The sequence below is a fragment of the Phyllobates terribilis genome, unplaced genomic scaffold (genome assembly GCF_046119375.1).
Source record: "Phyllobates terribilis strain yellow unplaced genomic scaffold, ASM4611937v1 Scaffold_2__4_contigs__length_985480577, whole genome shotgun sequence".
NCBI classification, from domain to species: Eukaryota; Metazoa; Chordata; class Amphibia; order Anura; family Dendrobatidae; genus Phyllobates; species Phyllobates terribilis.
In genome coordinates this window covers 647,109,946-647,135,797 of record NW_027362762.1, presented here as the reverse complement: position 1 = coordinate 647,135,797, position 25,852 = coordinate 647,109,946, and the positions used below count along the sequence as shown (strand labels likewise).

General features: G+C 43.6%; 1 protein-coding gene across 1 annotated transcript in view; it reads right to left on the bottom strand.

The window, feature by feature from the left end:
• The window catches only part of GUCA1C (guanylate cyclase activator 1C), a 353,630-nt gene that overhangs the window by 214,103 nt on the left and 113,675 nt on the right, over nucleotides 1–25,852 (bottom strand). Inside the window, exon 2 of the mRNA XM_073670676.1 lies at nucleotides 14,662–15,001. Within this exon, the coding sequence (XP_073526777.1) occupies nucleotides 14,662–14,916 (255 nt within the window). The 5' untranslated portion in view covers nucleotides 14,917–15,001. The remainder of the gene's footprint in view (nucleotides 1–14,661; nucleotides 15,002–25,852) is intronic.

Below are 25,852 nucleotides of genomic sequence, written 5' to 3'. Positions count from 1 at the left end.
ATTGTGAGCCCGTAAAAGTGGTTTAATACCTCTGACCACGTTGTTGACAGCAGTGACCTGGGGGTCAGAAATGCTTCCAAGGGCGATCCCCATGCTGTCCCCATGTCATTTGAGCACTGTCACTATCGTTTTGGGCACTTTTTAGGCTTTCTACAGACTGCCGGGGGAGCCGCCGCAAAAATGTTCGGGTCTCCCATAGACTAACATTGGGCTCGTTCCTCGGGTTGAGCACCCGAGTATCACAGTGAGCTCGGCCCGAGCTTCGAGCACCCGAGCATTTTAGTGCTTGCTCAACACTAGTGCTTACATCTTGTACCCACTGCTTAAATCCCATTACGTCCATGTATGAGGACTGAGAAGGCTGGTGTATATGTGCTCTACTTTAATATGTAGTCTACGTTGACTCTTGGTGGTAGAGTGGCGCCACAGATGTACATAGGGACAGTTCAGTAACAGCTTTACTCATGAAGAGACAAGTTTGACGATTTCAACAACCTTACAAAAGGCATCAGTATGATAATAACAGAGGTGGACAGTTTGTATTTATGACAGTGGGCTTTCACATGTGACACCTTTTTCAGCCTGCCGACCATCTCAGTTTCTTGTCCCCTCTGTCACAGTATCAGTGTCCCCCTCAGTGCAGCCTAGCGCACTCTGTTGATGGTTGTTTCAGCCATTCTCTGGCAGTAATGCACTACTGTAGTGTAAATGAATATACCACTGAGCTATGATGCTACAGTAATATATACCTATAGGGCATAGCCAACAGGGTCCGCCACCAAGCAAAAATTTATTAAAAAGTGAACCAAAAACTCTATTGCTGTGGTCTCCTTAGGGCTTGTCCCATCACTTTTATCAGACCCTATATACAAACAAATTAGAAAGCTGAATGCCAGCTGTTCAAATGTATACCATAGGCTGAGTACCCAGAGCCTGTAAAGGTCTAATACCAGACTGGTTGTGCTACTATCAAGCCCTAAGGGGACCACCGCGATAGAGTTTTTGTTTCACTTTTTAATAATTTTTTGCCTAGTTGTGGACCCCGTGGGCTACGCCCTATAGGTATATATTACCGTAGCATCATAGCGCAGTGGTATATTCATTTATGCTTATATCTAGTTCTTATTTCACCACACCTGGGGGTGTTGTCGCCATTTGCTGCTTTGCTGCTTTTTTTTTTGGGTCATGACACACTACGCAGGTGTTTTTATATCCGACTACTGTAGTGTGTCTGGCAATCTTGCACCCTCCTGTTTTTCTATTAATATAAGGAATAACATCTCCACATTAAAGAGGACCTTTCGCTAGTTTGGGCATGTTAAACTGGCCACATGTAGCATTGGCTGTAGAGCTGAACAAACCATAGATTTTCTTTTTTTATTTCTCCTCTACATTGTGGAGATAAAAACTTGTAATATTTAGTTATAATTTATGATAAGCCCAACTGGTCATTACAAGAAATTTTTCTCTGGGGTGTACTTCTTCCCCTGTGTGACATTGATCAATCGTATGCAGGAGGAGTAATGCAGGGTAAAAAAGAACTAATCTAGATTGTGAGCCCCAATGGGGACAATGCTGATAATGTCTGTAGAGCGCTGTGAAATTAATGGCGCTATGTAAGTGAATAAAATAAATAAATAAATAACACCCCTCACACACAATAGTTAGAACAGTTTTTTCTTTGTGTGAGACATGTAATGACGAACAGCCATGCTCTCACGGACATCACTGCAGAGCTGTGTGTGTTACAGTGCCTTGAAAAAGTATTTATACCCCTTGAACTTGAAGTAGCAAATATTTGTGAAGTGTAAAGGAAGTGACACATGTTTTTTTTTTAATTTACTTTAAAAATATAAACCTGAAAATTGTGATGTGCATTTGTATTCAGTCTCCCCTGGGAGTCAATGCTTGGTAGGACCCCCATTTGTTGCAATTACATCTGCAAGTCTTTTCGGGTATGTCTCCACCAGCTTTCAACATACAGAGGCTGAAATTTATGCTTTCTACTCTTTTCTTTTACAAATTATTTCCCTAACATTTCACAAATATTTGCCACTTTATGTTGGTATATGACATAAAATACATTTAAGTTTGTGGGTGTAACGTGAAAAAAATGTGGGAATGTTCACAGGGTATGAATACTTTTTCAAGGCACTGTGCATAGTGCTGGGAGCAGAGCAGAGATTAGTGTGACTACTATCACTTCTTCAGCTTTCTACTTACTGTATTTAGTGCGGGGGGGGGGGGCAGCACTGTGAGAGGTAAGCTTCTTGAAGTGTTTGTAATAAAACATAGTTTTACTGCACTGCCTCTTCCCAAACACAGACTACCATGAGATGAAGCAGTGTTATAAATTACTCTCATCTCTGCTCTGCTCCAAATAATTTGTAATCACATACACAGCTCTGCCATGAGATCAGTGAGAGCAGACTGTCTGTTATTACATGTCTCACAGTGAGACACCATGCTGTAAGCCAGGTGTCTCAAGCACGCAGCTCGAGGGCCACATGCGGCCCCTGAGGCTCAGTTGTGTGGCCCTTAGGCCCCTGAGACAATCGCATCAAGTGAGCCAGGGACCGCTGACTTCAGCGCTTCTTTTCAACGAAATGTGCGTCCTCTCCAAGGGAGTGAGGTCAGGTCATAATTATTTTTTATGTTTATGTAAAGAGCAGCAGAATGGGGGACATTATTACAAGAAGGGGACAAGGATGGGGACATTATTACAAGATGGGGACCATTATTACAAGCTTGGGGACATTATTACAGGATAATGTCCCCAATTACAGGATTGGGGGACATTATTACAGGATTGGGGACATTATTTCAGGCTAAGGGACATTATTACAGGACGGGGACCATTATTGCATGACAGGGGACATTACTGCAAGACAGGATAAAATCCTCAATAAAAGGATTGGGGACATTATTACAGGCTGAGGGCCATTATTACAGAAGAGGGGACATTATTACAAGGTTGGCAATATTGCTACAAGACATGGGACACTATTACATGACAGGGACATTATTACAGAGTGAGGGACATTATTAAAGGGTGATGGACATTATCACAGGCTTTGGAATATTATTACAGGATTGGGGACATTATTACAGGATGGGGGCTTGAATAATAATTCTACATGGGGCTAATTGAAAAACTATATTACTGTATGGGGCCGATTGGGGGTCAAAAAAAGGAAAACATTTAAAATAAAATGTAAAATAAAGAATAAAAAAATAATGGAATAATATTTGGCCATCAAAAATGCTGTTTTATGTAAAAAGGGAAGACCTGTGTCATAACCCATATGATAAACACCATTGAAAAGAATAAAAGACACACCCCAAAAAAGATGATCAAAAAGTAATATAGAAAAATAATGGTTTAACTGGAAATGTAACATTCTCCCCCCAAAAATGCAGCCCTCCATATTCAGATTAAATGATACCATTATTTTCATTTCTGACATAATGAGGTGCTTCAGGGTGGGTCTTCGGGGAGGGGCTTTATCTGGTGCTCTCATTATATATTCCCATGTCTGCCTTCTGACAGGTCACTGTGCTTTCAGTGACCTGCCTACTATTTTAAATACTGCCTGTGTAATTTGTGTTCCAAACCTCAAATCTACATGCACCAAAATGGCCCCCGCCACCCGCGCATTCGCAGTAGCATCTTTCAGTTGCCTAGAGATGCTACTGCGCAAGCACGGCCAGCGGTGCCATATTGCTGCAGGTAAATTTGCAAAATGGCGCTGTGCATGCGCAGTAGTATCTATTGCTCACCAATAGATGCAACTGCACAAGCGCCGCTAGCAGCACCATTTTGCAGGAGGAAAAATAAATTTGCCTGCAGCAGTATGGCACAGTCGGCCACGCTTGCGCAGTAGCATTACCTCTTGAAGCTCATCAAGAGAATGCCAAGAGTGTGCAAAGCAGTCATCAAAGCAAAAGGTGGCTACTTTGAAGAACCTAGAATATAAGACATATTTTCAGTTGTTTCACACTTTTTTGTTAAGTATATAATTCCACATGTGTTAATTCATAGTTTTGATGCCTTCAGTGTGAATGTACAATTTTCATAGTCAGGAAAATACTGAAAAATCTTTAAATGAGAAGGTGTGTCCAAACTTTTGGTCTGTACTGTATATATTTTTTATCTAAAATACAAAGGAATTGTGGTTCAAGGGGTAACATTTCTCCTTGTGGAGAGTGACATAACTGCTCTGGCATGCTAAGGTAAGGAGGCTTATTTACCGTGCAATGCTCCTCTGGGAAATTTAATATGCAAATTGCCCCTTCAGAGAGGAAGAGGACTTGAACCTTATAGTGCCACCTGTTGGAAGCAGCAAGCCTACAAGTCACAATCGACCCTTTAACGAGTCTTGCAATATGACTTAGGATAAAAGCCAAATCAGAATCTCAATTTGCAGACACGGTGTTTCAGGCTATTGGCCCTCGTCAGTGCAAAGTATGAGAACAGATTTGGCTAGGTGAGGAAATGTGCAAAGGAAATGTGTCATCTTTAACTTTAGGTCTTTTAGAGATCATTTAACCTTCAACTTGCTTAACTGTTCACAATAACAGTAATTTTAACCAGGGGTGTCCAAACTTTAACATGCCACTGTATATAATTTTTTTCTCCAACTATAAGCTACAGTACATCTCCTCTCCTTGTCTTCTGATCTCATCAGTCACTCTTAAATACAGCTTAAACCTGTTTTGCTTAAGATTAGATGGACTGAGAGCTCACTGAGGGATCAGGTTACAGCTACCTATTGAAGTCTATGGAGAAGACACAGACAAATACGATGCTCCTTTCTAGTAAGGTTTTAGTAAATAAACTGCTCAGTGCTGCTATACGATGTCCTCTCTGCTGCTGCTTATGAACATGAGACCGGAAAGCAAGAATGCCTCATGGCTCTGTGTACTGTGTATGGCAGACATCATTAGAGCTAGATTAAAATTAGAGCTAGAGAATGCAAAGCGGAAAACTGGTGAAAATGCTGGATGCACAACATAAAATGGACAGAAATAGAATTATTCCTTATGCACATCAGCCTATTCTGTATTTTCAAATTAAATAACAAATTCTCTTTAAATACAATGTTCACTACATCCTGATATTTTGCATAGCGTGTTAATCTTGGGTATTGTAGGGACTACTAATTAGAAAAGGCGCCCAGGATACTGGAAAGTAGTAGGAGGTTCTGAGCCCTGTGGTTCAGCGGCCATAAAATACTAATGTGGATACTGAACCAGGATCATACGTATCGTTTTGCTCTGCTCTAATGGACATACATTATACATGATGAAGAGCACTATTTGTTTGTGCAACACAGAAACCAAATTTGTCAAGCAAGCAAATATTTTTATGATCTATGATTTTAGCTTTTAATCATTTTCTATTTTATTTTTTATATACATATATGTATATACGACACTGTGTAAAATGTAAAGAAAACAAAAATGTAATGATTTGGAAATATCTTATAGCCATATTTTATTCACAACTGAACATGGAACACAACAAAAGTTGAAAGAAATGTTTCCATTTCATCTGAAAAAAAATTAATTATTTTGGAAATTGATTGCAGCAAACATATCTCAAAAAAGTTCGAACAGGATTAACAAAAGGCTGGAAAAGTAAGTAGCACTAATGAAGAACAGCTGGAGGGTCAATTTTCAACTAAGTTACATGACAGAATATAAAAAGAGCATATTAGAAGGGCAGAGTCTCTCAGAAGCAAAGCTTGTCAGAGGATCATCATTCTGTGAACTACTGTGTCTAAAAATTGTGGCACAATTTCATAAAAAAATGTTACTCAACTTAAAATTGCAAACATTTTGAATATCCCACAATCTATAGTATTTAACATCAAAAGATACAGAGATTCTGGAAAAATCCATGTACTTAAGTAACAAGGCTGACAGTCATTATTGGTTTCTTGTATATTTTAGTAAGACAATGTTAAATTACATACTTCATCCATCACAACAGCATGACTTCACAGAAGAAGAGTATCACGCCAAGTGTGAGTGCAACACAGAGGGGAAAGGGAGCCCAGACACTAGGGAAAGGGGGAAGAGGTGACCTCCTAATCTGGACTAGCTTCACCCTGTCTCCCCCTAACGTCCCTATACAGCCTCCACAGCTGTCGCCGATCTCGTGCCTCGCCCTAATATCCCTGGCGTAAGGCTATAGCTGGGGGTGGAAGGAGATGAGCACTAATCAACCTCCGCTAGCACTCTAAAGACAAAAGGGGAAGATAACACAGGGGAACAACAACTCAGTTTTAGACGAACTCGAAGAGTTCACACGGCCTCAAGACTCCAGAGAGCACGTTATGCTGAAGTTCCAAGTAGAAATGAGTATAACTGGGGACGCCCACCTAGACACACCAGGTATATATACACCCAGACTAAAGGGAGGTAGTCGCTGGGTCCTAAACACAGCCTCCTATCTAGGCATCTACCTATCGGAGGGAACCCCATGAAGCTTCACAATCTCATTTATGAACACCTGAGCAAGTGTTTTAGCATTGGGAAGTGCAGGTAAAGCGACGAAGTGAACCATTTTACTGAACCTATCTACTACTACCAAAACCACTGTTTTGCCTGCAGAAACAGGTAGGTCAGTAATAAAATCCATGGACAAATGTGTCCATGGCCTGCTAGGGATTGGTAGCGGAAGAAGAGTACCAGACGGACCGCTTTGCCCAGCAAGCACAGAGTTATGGTGTTCCTTGATTACTCTTTTCTTGTGAATCTCCGGGGAGATGTATGATGTAGAGACACCCCCTAACTGCATAGGTTCCTCCACCTCCCCCAGTACTGGTTCACCCCCAGACCGCTCACTTAGCAAAGGTACACAGCCCCGACAAGAAGGCACCGAAGAAGAAGGTAAGAAGGTTGCACCCGTCTATCCCGAAAGCGCCTATCCAGATGTATGGCCAAAGACATGGGAGCCTCCAAGGACTGAGGGGTATCTTATACAGCCAAGGCATCTTTCAACCTTTCAGTAAGCTCCTTGCAAAATTTACTTTTAAGAGCTGAGTCATTCCATTTGGAATCCGTTGCCCATCTACGATATTCCGAACTGTACGTTTCCACTGACCGAATCCCCTGCTGAAGGCAACAACGTAGTTTAGACTCGGTCAGGGTCATCATAGATGAGGGCAAGAGCTCCAAAAAACCCCTCTACAGACTGGAGACAAACTGAGTCCTGTGGTAACGAAAACGCCCATGACTGAGGATCGCCCTGCAGTAGAGAGATCACAATACCAACCCACTGCTCCTCATTACCGGAGGAGTAGGGACGAAGTTTGAAGTACAATTTGCATGCCTCCGTAAACACAAAAAACTTGTGTTTAAGGAGGCATGTCTGGGAGGGCAACCTTGGGTTCAGACTGGACAGGTCTACCAGCAGAAACCCCTACATTGGCGGCCTGTAATCGGTGATACTGCTGCTGAACCTCACAACGAAGGTCATTCACCTCCAGAGACAGACAGCGGAACTGCTCTGCGAGCTCTGAAACTGATCCCATACTAAAGGGAGTAAGGAAAAAAAAGGTGCACGCCCAAAATCACACAAAGAAAAAAAAAAACTATCTTTAATGCAGGTAACGATCTAACTGGTCTGTAGGAGCCAAAACTCATAATGGTTTGTAGGGGATCAAATACTTATTTCTCACTGCAAAATGCAAATACAATTCTTTAATTTATACAATGTGATTTTCTTGATTTTTTTTGGATAGTCTATCTCTCAATGTGAAAATTAACCTACCCTTAAAATGATAGACTGTTCATGTCTGTCAGTGGGAAAACTTACAAAAACAGCAAGGGATCAAATAATTATTTTCTTCACTGTACATATATATAAATTGACCTTTAACCACATGATGTCACTGCCTACATCATTTTCTGCCATTTGTACCTATCTATACCTTCTACATTGTATCTGTGTTATGCAGAATTGGCCTGAGGAAGACATCTATTCGATGTTGAAGGACATTGCCCCTTTTATGTATCTTTTTTGTTTATTTAGTCTAATAGATTTTGACTTCTTGAATTTTTGTGTTTCTTTTAATCAGCAGCGCTAAAACTATAACTCATTTTTTCCCACTTGCTCCTTTTTTCACTGACTTTATTTGAAATAACATATAACTTACCTATTTTGTACTGCACAGAAAATAAAGATTGGTCTTCGCAGACCAATCTTCAAAGAAAATAGGTAAGATTTCAATGATGTATAGATAAAAGTCAAACTTTAAACTTTACTAGGCTCCAGGAGATAAGGTTTTCCCTGTTAATTGAAAATGAAAATACCCAAAACAAATTCAATAAAAAAATTTGAAATTATGTTAAAAGTATAACAAATATACAGTACATGAATCTTGTGCTCTTATTTATTAGTTTGATAAAACTTTATTCTAACTTTTTTTATTACTAAAGAAAAACAAAATGAAATTTGTTATTCATTTATTATTGATAAATATATCTTCTAAGATTCTTGAAATTTTGAATATTTTTTACATTGAATTATTTCAGATCTATAAACAAAATGTATTATAAAAAAGAACTTGAATTAGCAGAAGATTCTAGCCTAACTTATCAAAGCTTTCACGCTAGAATTCTGGCTTAAAGGGTATCTGTCAAAGCCCTGGGACGTAGCTAACCTATTAATATAGGCATACAGGTGATAGAGATTCAAAACTATCTATTCATACCTGTAAGCCTCATATTAATAGTTTTGATGTTTTGAAATCTTCTATTATTATGACTTTATGGTAATGATTGCTCCAAGCCCCAGGCCCATAAGGAATCCCCACCTCCTCATTATTATCATAGTACCCCCCTCCACTGCACTTCACAGTGTCCTGTTGCGGCGCTGTAATCTCGCGCCTGCGCATTGAAAACCCTCCATGATCCTCTCTCTCTCCCTCCCACGAGTCTCCGTGACTCACCGGCACCTGCGCAGAAGATCACAGACTAATGTATTCCGTGATCTCCTGCACAGGCACCATCACTGCTGGCGCCTGCGCAGAAGACCACTGAATACACTAGTCTGTGATCTTCTGTGCAGGCGTTGGTGAGTCATGGAGACTCGTGGGAGGGAAGATCATGGAAGGATTTTAATGGCAGGCATGAGATTACAGCTCTGCAACAGGACACTGTGACGTGCAGTGGAGGGGGGTACTATGATAATAATGAGGAGGTGGGGATTCCTTACGGGCCCGGGGCTTGGTGAAATCATTACCATAAAGTCATAATATAAGATTTCAAAACATCAAAACTATTAATATGAGGCATACAGGTATGAATAGATTTACATTTCTATCAATCGTATGCCCATATTAATAGGTTAGTTACATCTCAGGGGGTGACAGATTCCCTTTAAAAGCTCTGAAAAGTTGTAAACTCTAGGAACAACTCAGAGTTGTCTCTAAATTTTGTGACTTTTGGCATCTTCACACCAGTTTCTCACAGCCTGCACATTTGAGGTGGGACGATGTGTGGCGACCGCCGCTCATTAAATGCAGGGTGTTAGGCGTCGGGCGTTTGCTGGATCTGAAATTGGTTCAGAATCATCAGTGGATTCTGTGGTCTCCTATTCCGGTCCCAACGCCTAGCTGGTGCACGAGATGTACAAGTTGTCTCTCGGGTCTTTGTTCCTAGCAACGTGAAGCATAGGTTGCAGAGGGGAACAGGGCTACTACAGCCTAAGTCCAGGATGCACTGCACTGAGCATGCCCGTGACATGGTGGACCGTGATTGGTGGTTTGGGTGTCAGCTGATCCGGTGACCTGGCACCGCCTGATTGGCCGCGGGTGATGTCACCAATAATGCGATGGTGGGCAGGGCTTAATCTTTAAATAGCCCGCCCACAAACATGGCGGCGCGCTCTGATCATTGAGCTGAGTTTGTGTAACTGTGTGGATGCTTGTTTGTTTGGGCTCCACGTGCTCTCTTGCTGTTATAGCTTCGGACAGGCAGGTTTAGCTGGGGATAGGCAGCCTTAGCTGGAGGGAGGCAGGTAGCTTCGTCTGACAGTCTGGCTCTGACAAGGGGGTCGCTATACACCCCGAGCAGACTGCGGACTCCGTATTCCTGGCACCGCCTGTTAGCCACGTGGAGAGATACTCCGCAGTCCGGTAGCACGCCGGCTGGGAGCACGTATACGCCGGCGTGAATCACACACACGTACTAGCGCCTACTGCGTAGCTTCTGTGCAGTTAACAGGGCTACGGCTACATTATGTGTCGCACATCTCTCGTGCTGTTAACGGAGATAGTGCAAATCCCTTTTCCCATCCCGGTGTGCAGTAACACGGGAGGGATTGATTTATTAGTTGGTTGTTCTACCTTCTTACCCGGAAGGTGTTCGGCCGCAGTCTTCCAGGCTGCATCGCAGACCCCGGGTTCGGTTGCTTTCCATTATTAATAAAGTTCTTTGCAACCGTCCCCATAACACAAGGGCTGTAGTAGGATGTGTGGCGAGGAGAACACAGAGGTGCACGACACTCATCCAACGCTCCTGATTCATGAAGAGGCATTTATCTCTTCATGAATCAGGAGTTCTGCCTACAGCACATTCTCCTCATCAAGACCGGTGTGAACAATGCCAGTCTTGATGAATCGGGGCCATAGTCTTTAAATTACCAGTACTGGTAACTTAATTTGATGTTGGTGCCATGCCTTCCACATGTGATTAGTAAACCATAGTAAAACCTTGCGGCTCTTGCCAATACACCACATACAGCTAAGTGCATGGACTTACTTAAATAATAATTTCATTATTGAAAAAAAATTATCCAGCTATTCAGTTATTTAACGCCAACTTGATAACGTAGCGAAAAGTCATTTTTCCTGATGTTTTTGCAGCTGAGATGAGGTCCCTATAGGGAAATATTAATTGCATTAGAAACAGTGAACCTTTGGATATTTTCACGTTTGATGTATTTCGTTAGCCCAGTGGAATTTTTTTAAATGCAGCATGCATTAGGTGTATCATTTTTAAATAATTTAGAATCTTCTTTTTAGAAAAAAAAAACATATACAGAAAAGCATGTCAAAGTGTATGGACAAAAAAATCCACCACCCAGATACTTCAATATTATTTTTGTAAATCAATAGTACATGTGCAACTTTGTAATATATCTGATCAGAAAAATCTGCTTCTTTCTCCTTCTGGACTGATCTTTCATGATTAATTCAGGGGTAAAATCAGTAAATCTGCATGCAGTGAAGACAGGTGTTCCCATTACTGAGATATGAGATGACAGTTGGTGCTTTTAAAATTTGACAGAGAAGGTAATGGGAGTGGTAGGGGAAGCTAGAGACCGACATTTTGTTGCTGCAAGTTCTCTTGAAACAACAGTCACAGTTCTCTGTAGAACTTTCTGAGCACCAACTGTCATCTCCTATCTCAGTAATGGGAAAGTCATCATTCACAGAACACATTTTTGAGAATTTTGAGAATAAATGATTGCTCTGAGATGAGAAAGAAGCATATTTCTGTGATAAGATATATTACATAGTTGCTTATTTAAATGTGTGCTATCGCTGTATGAAAAAATAAAATTAAATGATGCCTACTCTCCAAAAGGAACATTTTACAAACGTGAACCAGAGTAATTGGTTTCAATAAGCAGCACATTGTATCTTAATTAAAATCCTTGAAGAAATGACGAAGAAAGTTATTAAAAGATGGAATGGATCAAAATTCTCCAGTTATTAGAACCATTATTACTGCTAAAGTAATCACAACTAAGCATTAAGGAGCTGCCCACTACTGTACAACTCATTTTTAATATTCCAGGGAGTTGAAAACAATAAAATAAATTGATAATCATCTCCCAGTTTGGCACCAGTTTGGTCAGCCATGTTGTCTCCAGTTGGTCTACTGGAATCAACATCTGGTGGGGCGTCACGTGAGTACTGCAGACTGTGAGCATTTCTGGACTACTGATTGGTTGCAGTGAACATGTGATGGCTCCACCAGATGTAGATGGCAATTGCCTGTCGCAGGACACACTACTGTCTACAGAGGAGCGGCGTCAGTCCAGGAAGAGAGTGAATTTTTTTATTTTTTTCACGTTCTTGTGTCTTTTAATAGAGGGTTACCCAATAGTGGACAACTCCTTTTAAGTGTAGAAGTTACTTTTTCCCTTGTGTAATATTGATGTTAGATACATTTTTTATTAAGTTATATGATCATATTATTTGAAGATAAAATAAGATATATGTTATGTTCAATGACTTTTAGAACATTGTTAGGTATGGTATCATTATACAGTGGTGGCCAAAAGTATTGGCACCCCTGCTATTCTGTCAGATAATACTCAGTTTCTTCCTGAAAATGATTGCAATCACAAATTATTTGGTATTATTCTCTTCATTTAATTTGCTTGCAAGGAAAAAACACAAAAGAGAATGAAGCAAAAATCAAATCATTGATCATTTCACACAAAACTCCAAAAAAGGGCCGGACAAAAGTATTGGCACCCTCAGCCTAATACTTGGTTGCACAACCTTTAGCCAAAATAACTGCGAACAACCACTTCCGGTAACCTTCAATGAGTTTCTTACAATGCTCTGCTGGAATTGTAGACCATTCTTCTTTGGCAAACTGCTCCAGGTCCCTGATATTTGAAGAGTGCCTTCTCCAAACTGCCATTTTGAGATCTCTCCACAGGTGTTCTATGGGATTCAGGTCTGGCATTGCTTGCCACCGTAGAAGTCTCCAGTGCTTTCTCTCAAACCATTTTATAGTGCTTTTGGAAGTGTGTTTTGGGTCATTGTCCTGCTGGAAGACCCATGACCTCTGAGGGAGACTCAGCTTTCTCACACTGGGCCCTACATTATGCTGCAAAATTTGTTGGTAGTCTTCAGACTTCATAATGCCATGCACACGGTCATGCAGTCCAGTGCCAGAGGCAGCAAAGCAACCCCAAAATATCAGGGAACCTCCGCCATGTTTGACTGTAGGGACCGTGTTCTTTTCTTTGAATTCCTCTTTTTTTTTCCTGTACACTCTATGTTGATGCTTTTTGCCAAAAAGCTCTACTTTTGTCTCATCTGACCAGAGAACATTCTTCCAAAACGTTTTAGGCTTTCTCAGGTAAGTTTTGGCAAACTCCAGCCTGGCTTTTTTATGTCTCGGGGTAAGAAGTGGGGTCTTCCTGGGTATCCTACCATACAGTCCCTTTTCATTCAGACGCCGACGGATAGTACGGGTCGACACTGTTGTACCCTCGGACTGCAGGGCAGCTTGAACTTGTTTGGATGTTAGTCGAGGTACTTTATCCACCATCCGCACAATCTTGCGTTGAATCTCTCGTCAATTTTTCTTTTCCGTCCACATCTAGGGAGGTTAGCCACAGTGCCATGGGCTTTAAACTTCTTGATGACACTGCGCACGGAAGACACAGGAACATTCAGGTCTTTTATAGATGGACTTGTAGCCTTGAGATTGCTCATGCTTCCTAACAATTTGGTTTCTCAAGTCCTCAGACAGTTCTTTGGTCTTCTTTCTTTTCTCCATGCTCAATGTGGTACACACAAGGACAGAGGACAGAGGTTGAGTCAACTTTAATCCATGTTAACTGGCTGAAAGTGTGATTTAGTTATTGCCAACACCTGTTAGGTGCCACAGGTAAGTTACAGGTGCTGTTAATTACACGAATTAGAGAAGCATCCCATGATTTTTCAAACAGTGCCAATACTTTTGTCCACCCCCTTTTTTAGGGTTGGTGTGGAATTGTATCCAATTTGGCTTTAGGACAATTCTTTTTGTGTTTTTTCATTGAAGACAAATTAAATGAAGATAATAATACCAAAGAATTTGTGATTGCAATCATTTTCAGGAAGAAACTGAGTATTATCTGACAGAATTGCAGGGGTGCCAATACTTTTGGCCACCACTGTATTAGCACTGATGTAAAGCCATAAATAGAAATAATTATTGCAGACTGCTCCATTAATTTTATCTGTTCGAGATCGGTTAAGCACTGTGATAAAAAACAACAACTTTTAACGAAAAATGTGATGTTTTCTTTTATTCTTTTGGAGTAAAATGAGCGAAGAATGAATGTTGTGCGTTGTCTTTTCCTCAGCTGATTACAGATCATATTGTGACATATTATGACAAAAGGGCATCAGTTACAAATACCTATTTGGTTCTTGATCTAGCTTAACCCACTGCAGAGATCTTAAGATTGGTGGCACGTGGCAGGCGTACATACAATGCGGATGATTTTTCATAGCATTAATAAAGTGAACATGTCCCTGATAAAATGTCAAACTGCTTGTTTTATTAGTTATATTAGAATGGATGAAGTGTGGAAAAGATTGAAGCTTACGGCCCAATATTAAATTATTTCAATTGTGAAGTTTTGTTTTTTTAAATTTACATAATCTTAAAACATTTCTATAATTACATTTTTAAAACAAAATCATTTGGGGAAAATTTAGCTTTTTTTTCTTTCTAGTTTTAGGACTATTTTATTTTACTCTAACTTGTTTATCATAGCAGGACTTAACCACTATAATATAATATTAAATGATCAATAAAGCTACATCAGAATAGCTGAATTAATTTGCTGTATAATCCCATCAACCACCAGATAATGCACAGACATAATTGGATTTAATATTAAATTCTTACCTTGTTCATATCAAAAGTACTGAACACTTGCTCAATGTATCTGTTTGCTTCTGGATTCATACCCTGCAGACCAAGTAATCCTTTAAACTCATGCAAGCTCAGTTGGCCAGATGGACACTCTCTCATAAATTTTCCGTACCAGTGATGTATCTCCATAGCATTAATATCATCTGCATTTGAGCTAGTTGCCCCCATTTTGCTTATTTGAGGCAATGCTGTGCTTGGCATTCCATATACAGGGCTCCACAGATTCATCCACTTGTCCCAATGTTTCCAAAACGCTGCTCATATTACTGTAAAGATCTGTCTTAAACCTCTTAAAGCCTGTTACGGGGATAGACTAGAAGCATAAAAATAGAAACATGGTAAGATTAAGTGTATTGCCAATTGGTATGAAGGAGGATCACCCTTCCTAATAGTGCTTATTTTTGGAAGTTAAACAGAAAATACGTCTAAGTTAACCCCTTCCCGATGAAACCAGTTATGGTATTTATGCCAAACCCCTTCTTTATTCTTGCGTTCCAGGAGCCATAACTTTTTTCATTCACTTAGTTGTATGAGGGTTTGTTTTTTGTATGATGATTAATATTTAAAAGTGACATCATTTAGAGGTACACATATCGCATTAACATACTTTTAGCAAATCTTTTTGGGGAGGAATATAAGCAAAATGATAATTCTCCCACTTTTTCTTTGCGTTTTAGATTTTATCCTATTGGTCATGCTGCACAAACTTTATTCCGTTGAACAGCTCAATTAAGGAGACATAAAATTTGTATCGTTTTATTTATGCTCTCTTTATTTTTGTAGAATAAATACACTCTTTGAAATACAATCATTTGTTTGGTTACGATATTCTGAGAGCTATATGTTTTACAATTCTGTCAACGGAGCAGCATGAAGGTTTAGTTTTTGTGCGACAAGCTGTTTTCATTGGTATCCTTTTGTGTTATATAACACTTTTTATTACTCCCTTGAGGAGGCAAAATGAACACCAAACAGTAATTCTAAGTTCTTTTCCATTCTTCTAAACATGGTTCACTGTTAGGTTTAATTGACATATTATCTTTATACTGCTGGTCAATAAAATTACAATGCCAAATTTATTTAGTTTTTTTTAATATTTAAAAAAACAAACTCAGTTTTGGTTGCCATTTTCTGATACCCACAACTATCAGTTTTTTTTTACAGGTACTATTTTTGGGCACAATCAACTTTCTATTGCATTTTTTGGTCAGTTGCATGAGCAAAAAAAAGCAATAAATCTGTAGTTGGTTTTCAATTATATTTTCTAATGGAGTTCATGATGCTTTATAATTGTATACTGCCTTGTTCAGCAGAACCTCAATTCCATGTTATTGCTTTGTGAGTTAATTATCTCAGAGGTTTACTTACAGATGCCATATCTGGAATGCATTTTGTATACTCTTAATCTTATTATTCTCTAGTTCAGTGTTTCTCAACGTTTTTGTTACGCTCGCACCCGGACTGACTGACGTGAGCGTGATTAGTGATCCCACTGTACCATGAACCGAGTAGTGCCTGGAGGGGCGTAACTAAGTATCAACCCGATCCGACCAAGGTCGCACGGCAGCTCAGTCAACTCTGTGAACCAAGGAAGAACCGAGCAGAGGGACCAGGTGCTACTCCAGTTCAGACCCCGGTCACATCTGTTGACCCACACCGGGGAATGCAGGAACAGGCAGGTTAGACTGGCATACAGACAGGTGGGTATTGGCAGGCACAGCTGGTATGCAGACAGGTGGATACTGGTAAGCACGGCTGGTATGCAGACAGGTGGGCACTGGCAAGCACGGCTGGTATGCAGACAGGTGGGCACTGGCAAGCACGGCTGGTATGCAGACAGGTGGGCACTGGCAAGCACAGCTGGAGATCAGACAGGGATATACTGGCAAGCACGGCTGGGGAGCAGACAGGGAGGTACTAGCAGGTTGGAACACAGGCTGGATAGGGTCCAGTACAGACTGGGAGACAGGAACAGAGCCACGGATGTGGTAGACAAGCAGAGTAAAGCGAAACCGCTGGAGCGGTGAACAAGGCAGATCCGAGAGGAACCGCTAGTGCGGTGAGCAAGACAGAGCAGAGGGAAACCGCTGATGCGGTGAGCAAGCAGAGCGGAGTGAAACCGCAGGTTGCGGTGGACAAGGCAGAGCAGAGAGGAACCGCCGGAGCGGTGGGCAAGACAGAGCAGAGGGAAACCGCTGACGCAGTGAGCAAGCAGAGCAGAGCGAAACCGCAGGTACGGTGGACAAGGCAGAGCAGAGAGGAACGGCCAGAGCGGTGGGCAAGACAGAGCAGAGGGAAACCGCTGACGCAGGGAGCAAGCAGAGCAGAGCGAAACCGCAGCTACGGTGGACAAGGCAGAGCAGAGAGAAACGGCCAGAGCGGTGGGCAAGACAGAGCAGAGGGAAACCGTTGATGCGGTGAGCAAGCAGAGCGGAGCGAAACTGCAGGTATGGTGGACAAGGCAGAGCAGAGAGGAACTGCCGGAGTGGTTGGCAAGACAGAGCAGAGGGAAACCGCTGACGCGGTGAGCAAGCAGAGCAGAGCGAAACCGCAGGTGCGGTGGACAAGGCAGAGCAGAACAGGGCTGAAGGTGCAGGCAGAGAAGACAGGGCTCTGTTCACATGGAACAGACTGGAAAATGCAGGAAGATGGCTAGAACACAGGAGGTAGATACGGAGGAAGGGAAAAGGGACAAGTAGAACCAGATACACACAAGGTACTTCCTATGAAGTAGCGAGTAAACAGAAGTACAGAGACAACTAGTTGGAGTTAGGTGCAGGTTCAGATACTACAGGAAAAGGGAAGGTACGGACATAGAGACAAACAGGTAACAGGCTAGGATACAGTTCAGACAGGAAATGCTACTGCAATGAGATACAAGAATGAGCCTGGGTATACAGCCCCCAGAGTGGCGGAAACAGACTAGAAGTCAGAGATAACAGACCTGGGTATACAGCCCCCAGAGTGGTGGAAACAGACTAGAAGTCAGAGATAACAGGCCTAGGTATACAGCCCCCAGAGTGGCAGAAACAGACTAGAAGTCAGAGATAACAGGCCTGGGTATGCAGCCCCCAGGGTGGCAGAAACAGACTAGAAGACGGAGATAACAGGCCTGTGTATGCAGCCCCCAGGGTGGCAGAAACAGACAAGATACAGAACAAGACCTGGCAACTTCAGAGGCAAGGAGCACACTGATAGTTAGTGTTGCTCAGGCACCTCCTTCTGGGTGGAGGGGGTTTATATATCCAGTGACTCACAGCAATAGGCTGGGGACGCATTTGGAGCGTGCCCACAGCAGCTATAAGAATCAGGAAGTAACCGGGTCGCCGCCCTAAGCAATCAGACAAGAGACATGCACATGGCATGAACTGGAGCAAGGTTTGCAGGCTGGACTGATGGGTAAGATTGTGGTCTTGCATAGTGGGAGGTGGTGCACTATGCAAGTACGCCGCCAGGGATGTAACACTTTTCAAGCCAATTACCACCTAACAACAAGAAGATCTAACCCTGTACCCCCAAAAAAGCCATATGTTATATATATATATTGAAAATAAACATGAGTGTGAGCATAGCCCTATGTTAAGCCTCTGTCGGCAGTGCCTCCAAAAATTTTGAAATTGTCAGGTAGAATATCAGGCAGTAGCAAGAAAGGGAGACTGAAGAAGAGCGGAATTCTGCTGCTGTGACATGGAGATAGCTTGAAAGTATGAGATAAGAATATAGGTTATTCCCTGTCACAGCAGCCATTCAGTATTCAAAAACACTGGGTGAATAGCAGTGTAAGCAGCTTCTTACCACATCATCACTCTTATCATTTGTAATTGATCAGAAAGACATTATAGACAGCAGTCTGAGTGGCCTCTTCTTACCTCTTTATCCTCGTATCTCAATTATTAGATAATATTTACTGGGAAATGGATTACATTTTAGAACAGGTTTATATCAGTGTAACAATATGACGTCCATTTTAATGTATTATCGTGATTATCTTCCCAAGTTGAAGGCAATGAACTGGCAATCTCTGCATGTGTCACAGCTGTCTACCATCCTAAGAATAGGTCATCAATGTAAAGGTAGTGGATAACTTCTTTAAAAACCCCTTTACAGCCTGTGACGTATTAGTACGCACAGGCTGTAATCCCCTAGTTCAGTGAGGGCTCCGGCGGTGAGCCCGCACTGAACTGAGCACATGTCAGCTGATTATTACAGCTGACATGTGCCCGCAACAGCCACGGGTGGAATCGCGATCCATCCGCGGCTGTTAACATGTTAAATGCCGCTGTCAATCTCTGACACCGGCACTTAACTCACACTTCTGGGAAGCGCGTCCTAAGCCCCGCCCATCGGCGACCCCGTCACGTGATCGCGGGTCACCGATGGGTGGGCATGACAACCCAGGGTCTGCAGCAGACGCCTGTGGTTGTCATGAGCTGGTCTCTATGAGCGCCACCTAGTGGTCAGCGCTCATAGCACAGGACTATTTCTGCTGCATACAGGGGATCTGCTGATCCCCTGTATGTAGCAGGGGCGGTCGGACAGTTGCTGCTTCTAGTCTCCTATGGAGACTATAGAAGCATGCAAAAAGTGAAAAAAAAAGTTTTTAAAAATATAAAAAAAATTAAAAAAATATAAAAGTTTAAATCACCCCCCTTTCGCCCCATTCAAAATAAAATAATAAAAAAAAACCTACATAGACATATTTGGTATCGCTGCGTTCAGAATCGCCCGATCTATCAACATAAGAGAAGAATTAATCCGATCGGTAAACGGCGTAACGAGAAAAAAATTCTAAACGCCAGAATTACGTTTTTTGGTAGCCGCAAAATTGCAATAAAATGCAATAACGGGCGTTCAAAACATCGGATCTACCCCAAAATGTTATCAATAAAAACTTCAGCACGGCGCGCAAAAATTAAGCCCTCACCCAGCCCAAGATCTCGAAAAATGGAGACGCTACAGGTCTTAGAAAATGGCGCTATTTTTTTTTTTTTTACCAAATTTTTGAATTTTTTTTCACCACTTAAATAAAAAAGAACCTATACATGTTTGGTGTCTACGAACTCGTAATGACCTGGAGAATAATAATGGTGGGTCAGTTTTAGCATTCAGTGAACGTGATAAAAAAAATAAATAAAAAACAACTGTGGTATTGCACTTTTTTTGCAATTTCACCGCTCTTGGAATTTTTTTCCCATTTTCCCGTACACGATATGGTAAAACTAGTAATGGCGTTGAAAAGTACAACCTGTCCCGCAAAAAATAAGCCCTCACACGGCCATATTGACCAAAAAATAAAAACGCTATGGCTCTGGGAACAAGGGGAGCAAAAAACGAAAATGCACAAACGGAAAATCTCAAGGTTGCGAAAGGGTTAAATGTAATTCTAAAATGCATGCTAGATCTAATTTAGCCTGATTTTTAGGCCGTACCGGGGTGGTCTATTACAAAAACAAATTGATGCATGGCATACCCAGCTCAGTGCATGGGGTAATAATCAGGACAGAGATGTGTGAATTTAGAAGCTACACAGCTTAGATAAAACAACAAGGAAGTAATCAGAGTGTTAACGATACCATGGCAAAATTTGGATCTGTGCCACACCACCATTAGCATTTGCCTGTGCCACGTGTGCTCCATAGGTGTCACAAGAGTCTATCAAGATATCTGTTCTGTCTCTTCAAAAAATAATAGTAATAGATATTCTAATTGTTTGTTCTGTTTTGAAGATTAAACGGAATTAATGTGCCAAAAAGATGCAAACCGAAGTAGAGGACCCATCATTACTACAACAGAAGAGACACATAATTCCGACAAGCCATACTGATATATTACCAGCATACAGGAGTGACTGAATAATACCACCATACTGATCTTAAAGGGGTTTTCTCAACATCATACATGAGTAAAATTGCAAAGTGCTTGTAAAAACAAGCAGCTTTGCAAATTATTAATAAAAGGTCTCTCCCAGTCTCAGGAACAGTAGGATTTTTCATTATATTAAAAGAAAAACCACAGCAAAAAAAGCAGTAGTATTTACCGGCTCAGTTCTTCAGACCTAATGCACTACCAGGGTGCAGCAAACCCATATAACAAAGATGGCGGCTATACAGGTGCAATATACTGATGAGACAATCACTCACAACCTACCATTTCATGGAGGGGTGATTGCTTAGTATTAGAATTTCACACAAAGGCCCTATACAAGCCACTTTGTGTGCAATTCTAATATTAAGCAATCACCCCCTCCATGAAATGGTAGGTTGTAAGTGATTGTCTCATCAGTATATTGCACCTGTATAGCCGCCATCTTTGTTATATGGGTTTGCTAAAAATCCTACAGTTCCTGAGACTGGGAGAGAACTTTTATTAATAAATTGCAAAGCTGCCCACAATATACCCCCTCACAGCCCCTCTCCATAATAAACCCCGCACACTGCCCCTCTCCATAATAACCCCCCCCACACTGCCCTTCTCCATAATGTACCCCCTCACAGACCCTCTCCATAATATACCCCCTCACAGCCCCTCTCCATAATAAACCCCTTACACTGCCCCTCTCCATAATATACCCCTCATAGCCTCTCTCCATAAAATATCTGACGCGCCCCATGGGCCGTGGGGTACCCGGAGCCGGGCTGGTAGATGCTGGGGGTTGGAGTCACAGTGGCAGTGACCCGGTCCGTGACCCAGGGCGGTCAATCCAAGGGTAATATATATATGTAGGTGATATAATGTCTGACTACGCCACCTGTGGAGTGCGGCTAATGGGGCCGCCGCTGTGGAACAGTCCTCTGAAGCTGGTGGTTTTGCAGCAAGGGTGGTATAACTCCCCACAGGAAGAGTAAGCTTCAGGGCAGTGTGTGTGGATGATGGTGGTTATTGTGCAGGAAGTCAATAATAAACACGGAGTCAGTGTGATGCAGTCCCAGGGTCTTTACTGATGACACTTTAGACAGGCCTGGACTGGAGTACTGGCTAGTGATAAGAGTCCGGTCAGCCTGGAAGCAAGCATAGAGTCTTCCTTGCCAGGTGGAGTTGTAGGCCTGCCGTTCTTACTATACTCTTTGGTTTCTCTGCTTGTACCTGTGTTGTAGCCCACGTCCCTGGGAAAGTTCTTTGGTTATTCACCATCCATAACCTAAAAGTCTTTGTACCCTTTTCGGGTAACTGGATAAACACACATATAAAATTTCAAATAAGCAATGTCTCTGGCATACCCTTACGGGTAACTATTGTGAGGCAGTGACCGGAATCGTATACGAGGGACGTTATATATCCCCCAGAATGTGTACAGAGACCTATTAAATCCATTGGAGTGCATTGCAGTCACAGACACAGCTGCGGCTGCAATGCAGGAATGAAGGTGAGCAATCACCTGGTCAGACTACCTGGCTAAGGCAGATTACGTAAAACCCGGCAGGGCCTTCATTTCTTGGAGGAGGTCACAGGAGGCAGTGGGGCGGCCTCCTCCCTCCAACCCGGATTTTCCAGTGGCTCTTGCCACAGGTCCTTTAAAACTCCTTCACTAAGGTTTAGTGTTGGTCCATGTTGCAACCTGCTAGGAGCACAGCAGGTTAGCTCAGCAGGACTGAGTGTGGCTGAAGCACTGCCTAGGAAGGCTCTGCACCTGTCAGGCTCTGAGAGGCCTGGCGTGGCCGTTGTCCCCGGCAACCGTTGTTTATGGACTCATGTTAACCTGGCTGCGAACCGGAGGACTTTCTGTTTAACCATGAGTTGCTGAATAAAAGCTGTTTATGTTGGACTTGCTTGGGTCACTGCCTCAGTTACTGCACGGTGTGTACACCGCTGCCTTACAGCTTGGTGGAGAATGCGGGCATAGTGACTGAGGCATACCCCACCGGCAGCTGCATGACCACAATTCGGCCTGCGACCTTCCAGTTCCTCCCCATGGACAAAATGGAGGAGCTGTTTAAGCAGCTGGTACTCACTCAGTGGCAACAGCAGGAGCAGTACCAGGATCTCCAACGGCAGCAGCAAAAAACAAATGAACTGATGATGCAACAAATTGCTGCCCTGCGGGAGACACCGACGGCATCAGCCCCGGAACGTCGAGACGCCCGGGACAAGGTTCGATCAGCGTTGAGGAAGATGGGACCGGAGGACGACGTGGAAGCCTTCCTTACCATCTACGAAGGCACAGCAGAGCAGGAAAACCTACTTTTTTGGTTGGCGATGCCCAGAAGGCCTGTTTTGACCTCAGTCAGGAGGACGCCCGGGACTACCAGAGGCTCAAAGGTGAGATCCTTGCCCGGCTGGGGGTCAATACATATGTGATGGCTCAGCGTGTGTTTTCGTGGGCCTATGTGGAGACCCGACCTTCCCGGTCTCAGGCTTATGACCTCCTGCAGCTGGTAAAGAGGTGGCTCGAACCTGAGACTTTGTCCCCAGCCCAGATAGTGGAGAGGGTGGTGGTTGACCGGCTGGTGAGGACTCTGCCAGTCGCTATCCAACGTTGGATGGGGCAAGGGGACCCCGGCACCCTCGACCAGGTGGTCAGTTTGGTCGAGCGCTACTCGGCTACTCAGGACTTCATTTGAGACTCCGCCCCCTGTCGGCTGTCACGCCGATCCCTGCCAACCCAGGAGTCGGGAAAGGGGTCACGTCCCTCTGCTGGGGACAGTCAGCACCGTGCTCGTGCTGAAGGGGAACCCCGGAGTGAGAGTGGCAGGAGACTGGTTCCCTCCCAAACTGCCATAAGACCTAACAGTACCTCCACCCTTAGGTGCTGGCGGTGTCAGGGGCCGGGACATGTGATTGCTAATTGTCCCCTGACTACAGAACCCATGGACTGCGGATATAGCCGCCGGGTCTCAATGTACGCCCAGACCGTCTGCACAGCGAGCGCCGAATCCCGGGACAGTGAACTCGAACTATGCCAGGTACTGGTTAATGGGTACCCCACGGAGGCCCTCCTGGACTCAGGGAGCCTTGTGACTCTGGTACATGGGTCGCTGGTGGCAGGAGACAACCCCAGTGGACGGCCAGTCGGGGTTGTGTGTATCCATGGGGACTTCCGAGAGTACCCAACTGCAGAGATAGTTTTGTCCACGCCATGTGGAGACATAAAACATGTGGTGGGAGTGGTAAAAACTCTTCCCTATGGGACTGTGTTGGGAAGAGACTTGCCCCTGTTCTGGACTCCGTGGAAAAACAAAATCCACTCTCCCCCGGTAAAATATATTTCAGATGCTGTGCCCGATGAACCTGCCGTAGGGGTGTCCAACCTAGGGACAGAGTGTGACCCCGATAGGTTTCCCTTAGAGGTGTTGGCAGGAGAGGTCGAGGACACCCTATCGATCCCCGAGCTGAAAGTGTCCCGGGGCACGTTTGGGACAGCTCAGCTACGGGATCCCACCCTGACTCAGGCGCGGGAAAGGGTGTTAGAGATAAATGGCATAGCTCAACAGCCCGGTGCAGATACTGTATTTCCACGCATGGTAATCAACGGTGAGTTACTCTACAGGACAGATAAGATCAGGGACGAGGTTGTAGAACAGTTAGTGGCACCTCAGTCGTACCGTCGAGAGATTCTGGAGATGGCACACTCACACCTGCTGGGTGGACACTTAGGGGTGAAAAAGACGCTAGACCATATCTTACAGCGGTTCTTTTGGCCTGGGGTTTACGCGGAAGTCAAAAGGTATTGTGAATCCTGCCCCGAATGTCAGTTGACCTCACCCACTGCAAGTTCCCGTAGCCCATTGGTACCTCTGCCAGTGATAGAGGTGCCTTTTGAACGGATTGCAATGGATTTGGTTGGACCCATTGTAAAATCCGCCCGTGGACACCAACATATACTGGTAGTCGTTGACTATGCCACTCGGTACCCGGAAGCTATACCACTACGCCACACCTCGGCAAAACTGATTGCACGGGAGCTGTTTGCCATGTTCTGTCGCCTTGGACTCCCCAAAGAGATCCTGACGGATCAGGGGACCCCCTTTATGTCCAAAGTGACAAGGGAACGATGCAAATTGCTAAAAATTAAACAATTGCGCACCTTGATGTACCACCCTCAACCGACGGGCTAGTAGAACGGTTCAATAAAACCCTCAAGTCCATGTTAAAAAAGGTGGTTTCTAAGGATGGAAGGGATTGGGACATGTTGTTACCCTATTTGATGTTCGCCGTCCGTGAGGTACCCCAGGCTTCCACAGGGTTCTCTCCCTTTGAGTTATTGTACGGCAGACACCCTAGGGGTCTGTTGGACGTAGCCAAAGAGACATGGGAACAAGAGCCAACTCCGCATAGGAGTATAATTGAACACGTGGCTAGTATGCAGGACCGGATCGCGGCGGTCATACCCATCGTGAAAGAGCATCTGTTAGATGCCCAGGCAGCTCAGAGGCGCACATATAATAAAAGAGCCAGAGTCAGAACTTTTAACAAGGGTGATCGGGTGTTAGTACTGGTACCCACAGCCGAGAGTAAGTTCATGGCCAAGTGGAAAGGACCATATGAGATTCGAGAAAAAGTGGGGGAGGTAAATTACCGGGTGTATCAGCCCGGAAGGAGGAAACCTGAGCAGCTTTACCATGTAAACCTGTTAAAACCTTGGAAAGATCGAGAGTATTTAGTTACAGACGTCACCCCGGGCATATCACCAGAGAGTTCTCTAACTTTAGCCAGGGAAGCATCCGAGGGGGAGGTCAGGATAAATGGTGCCCTCACTAAACAGCAGCGACAGGAGGCTCGCTCGCTGGTGCAGCACAATAACGACGTGTTCTCAGGGCTACCAGGTAGGACTACGGTTATCCAACATGACATTGTCACCGAACCTGGCGTAAGGGTACGAATAAGACCGTACCGGGTACCCGAGGCCTGGAGGCAAGCCATCACGGCTGAGGTAAAACAAATGCTTCAGCTAGGCGTCATAGAGGAATCACGGAGTGAGTGGGCTAGCCCCATCGTATTGATTCCAAAACCAGACGGATCATTACGCTTCTGTAGCGATTTCCGGAAATTGAATGAAGTGTCAAAGTTTGACCTTTATCCAATGCCCAGGGTGGACGAGCTGATTGAGAGACTGGGGCAGGCCCAGTACTTTACCACGCTCGATCTCACCAAGGGTTACTGGCAGGTACCCCTCACAGATTCGGCGAAGGAAAAGACCGCCTTCGTAACTCCAGAGGGTCTATACCAC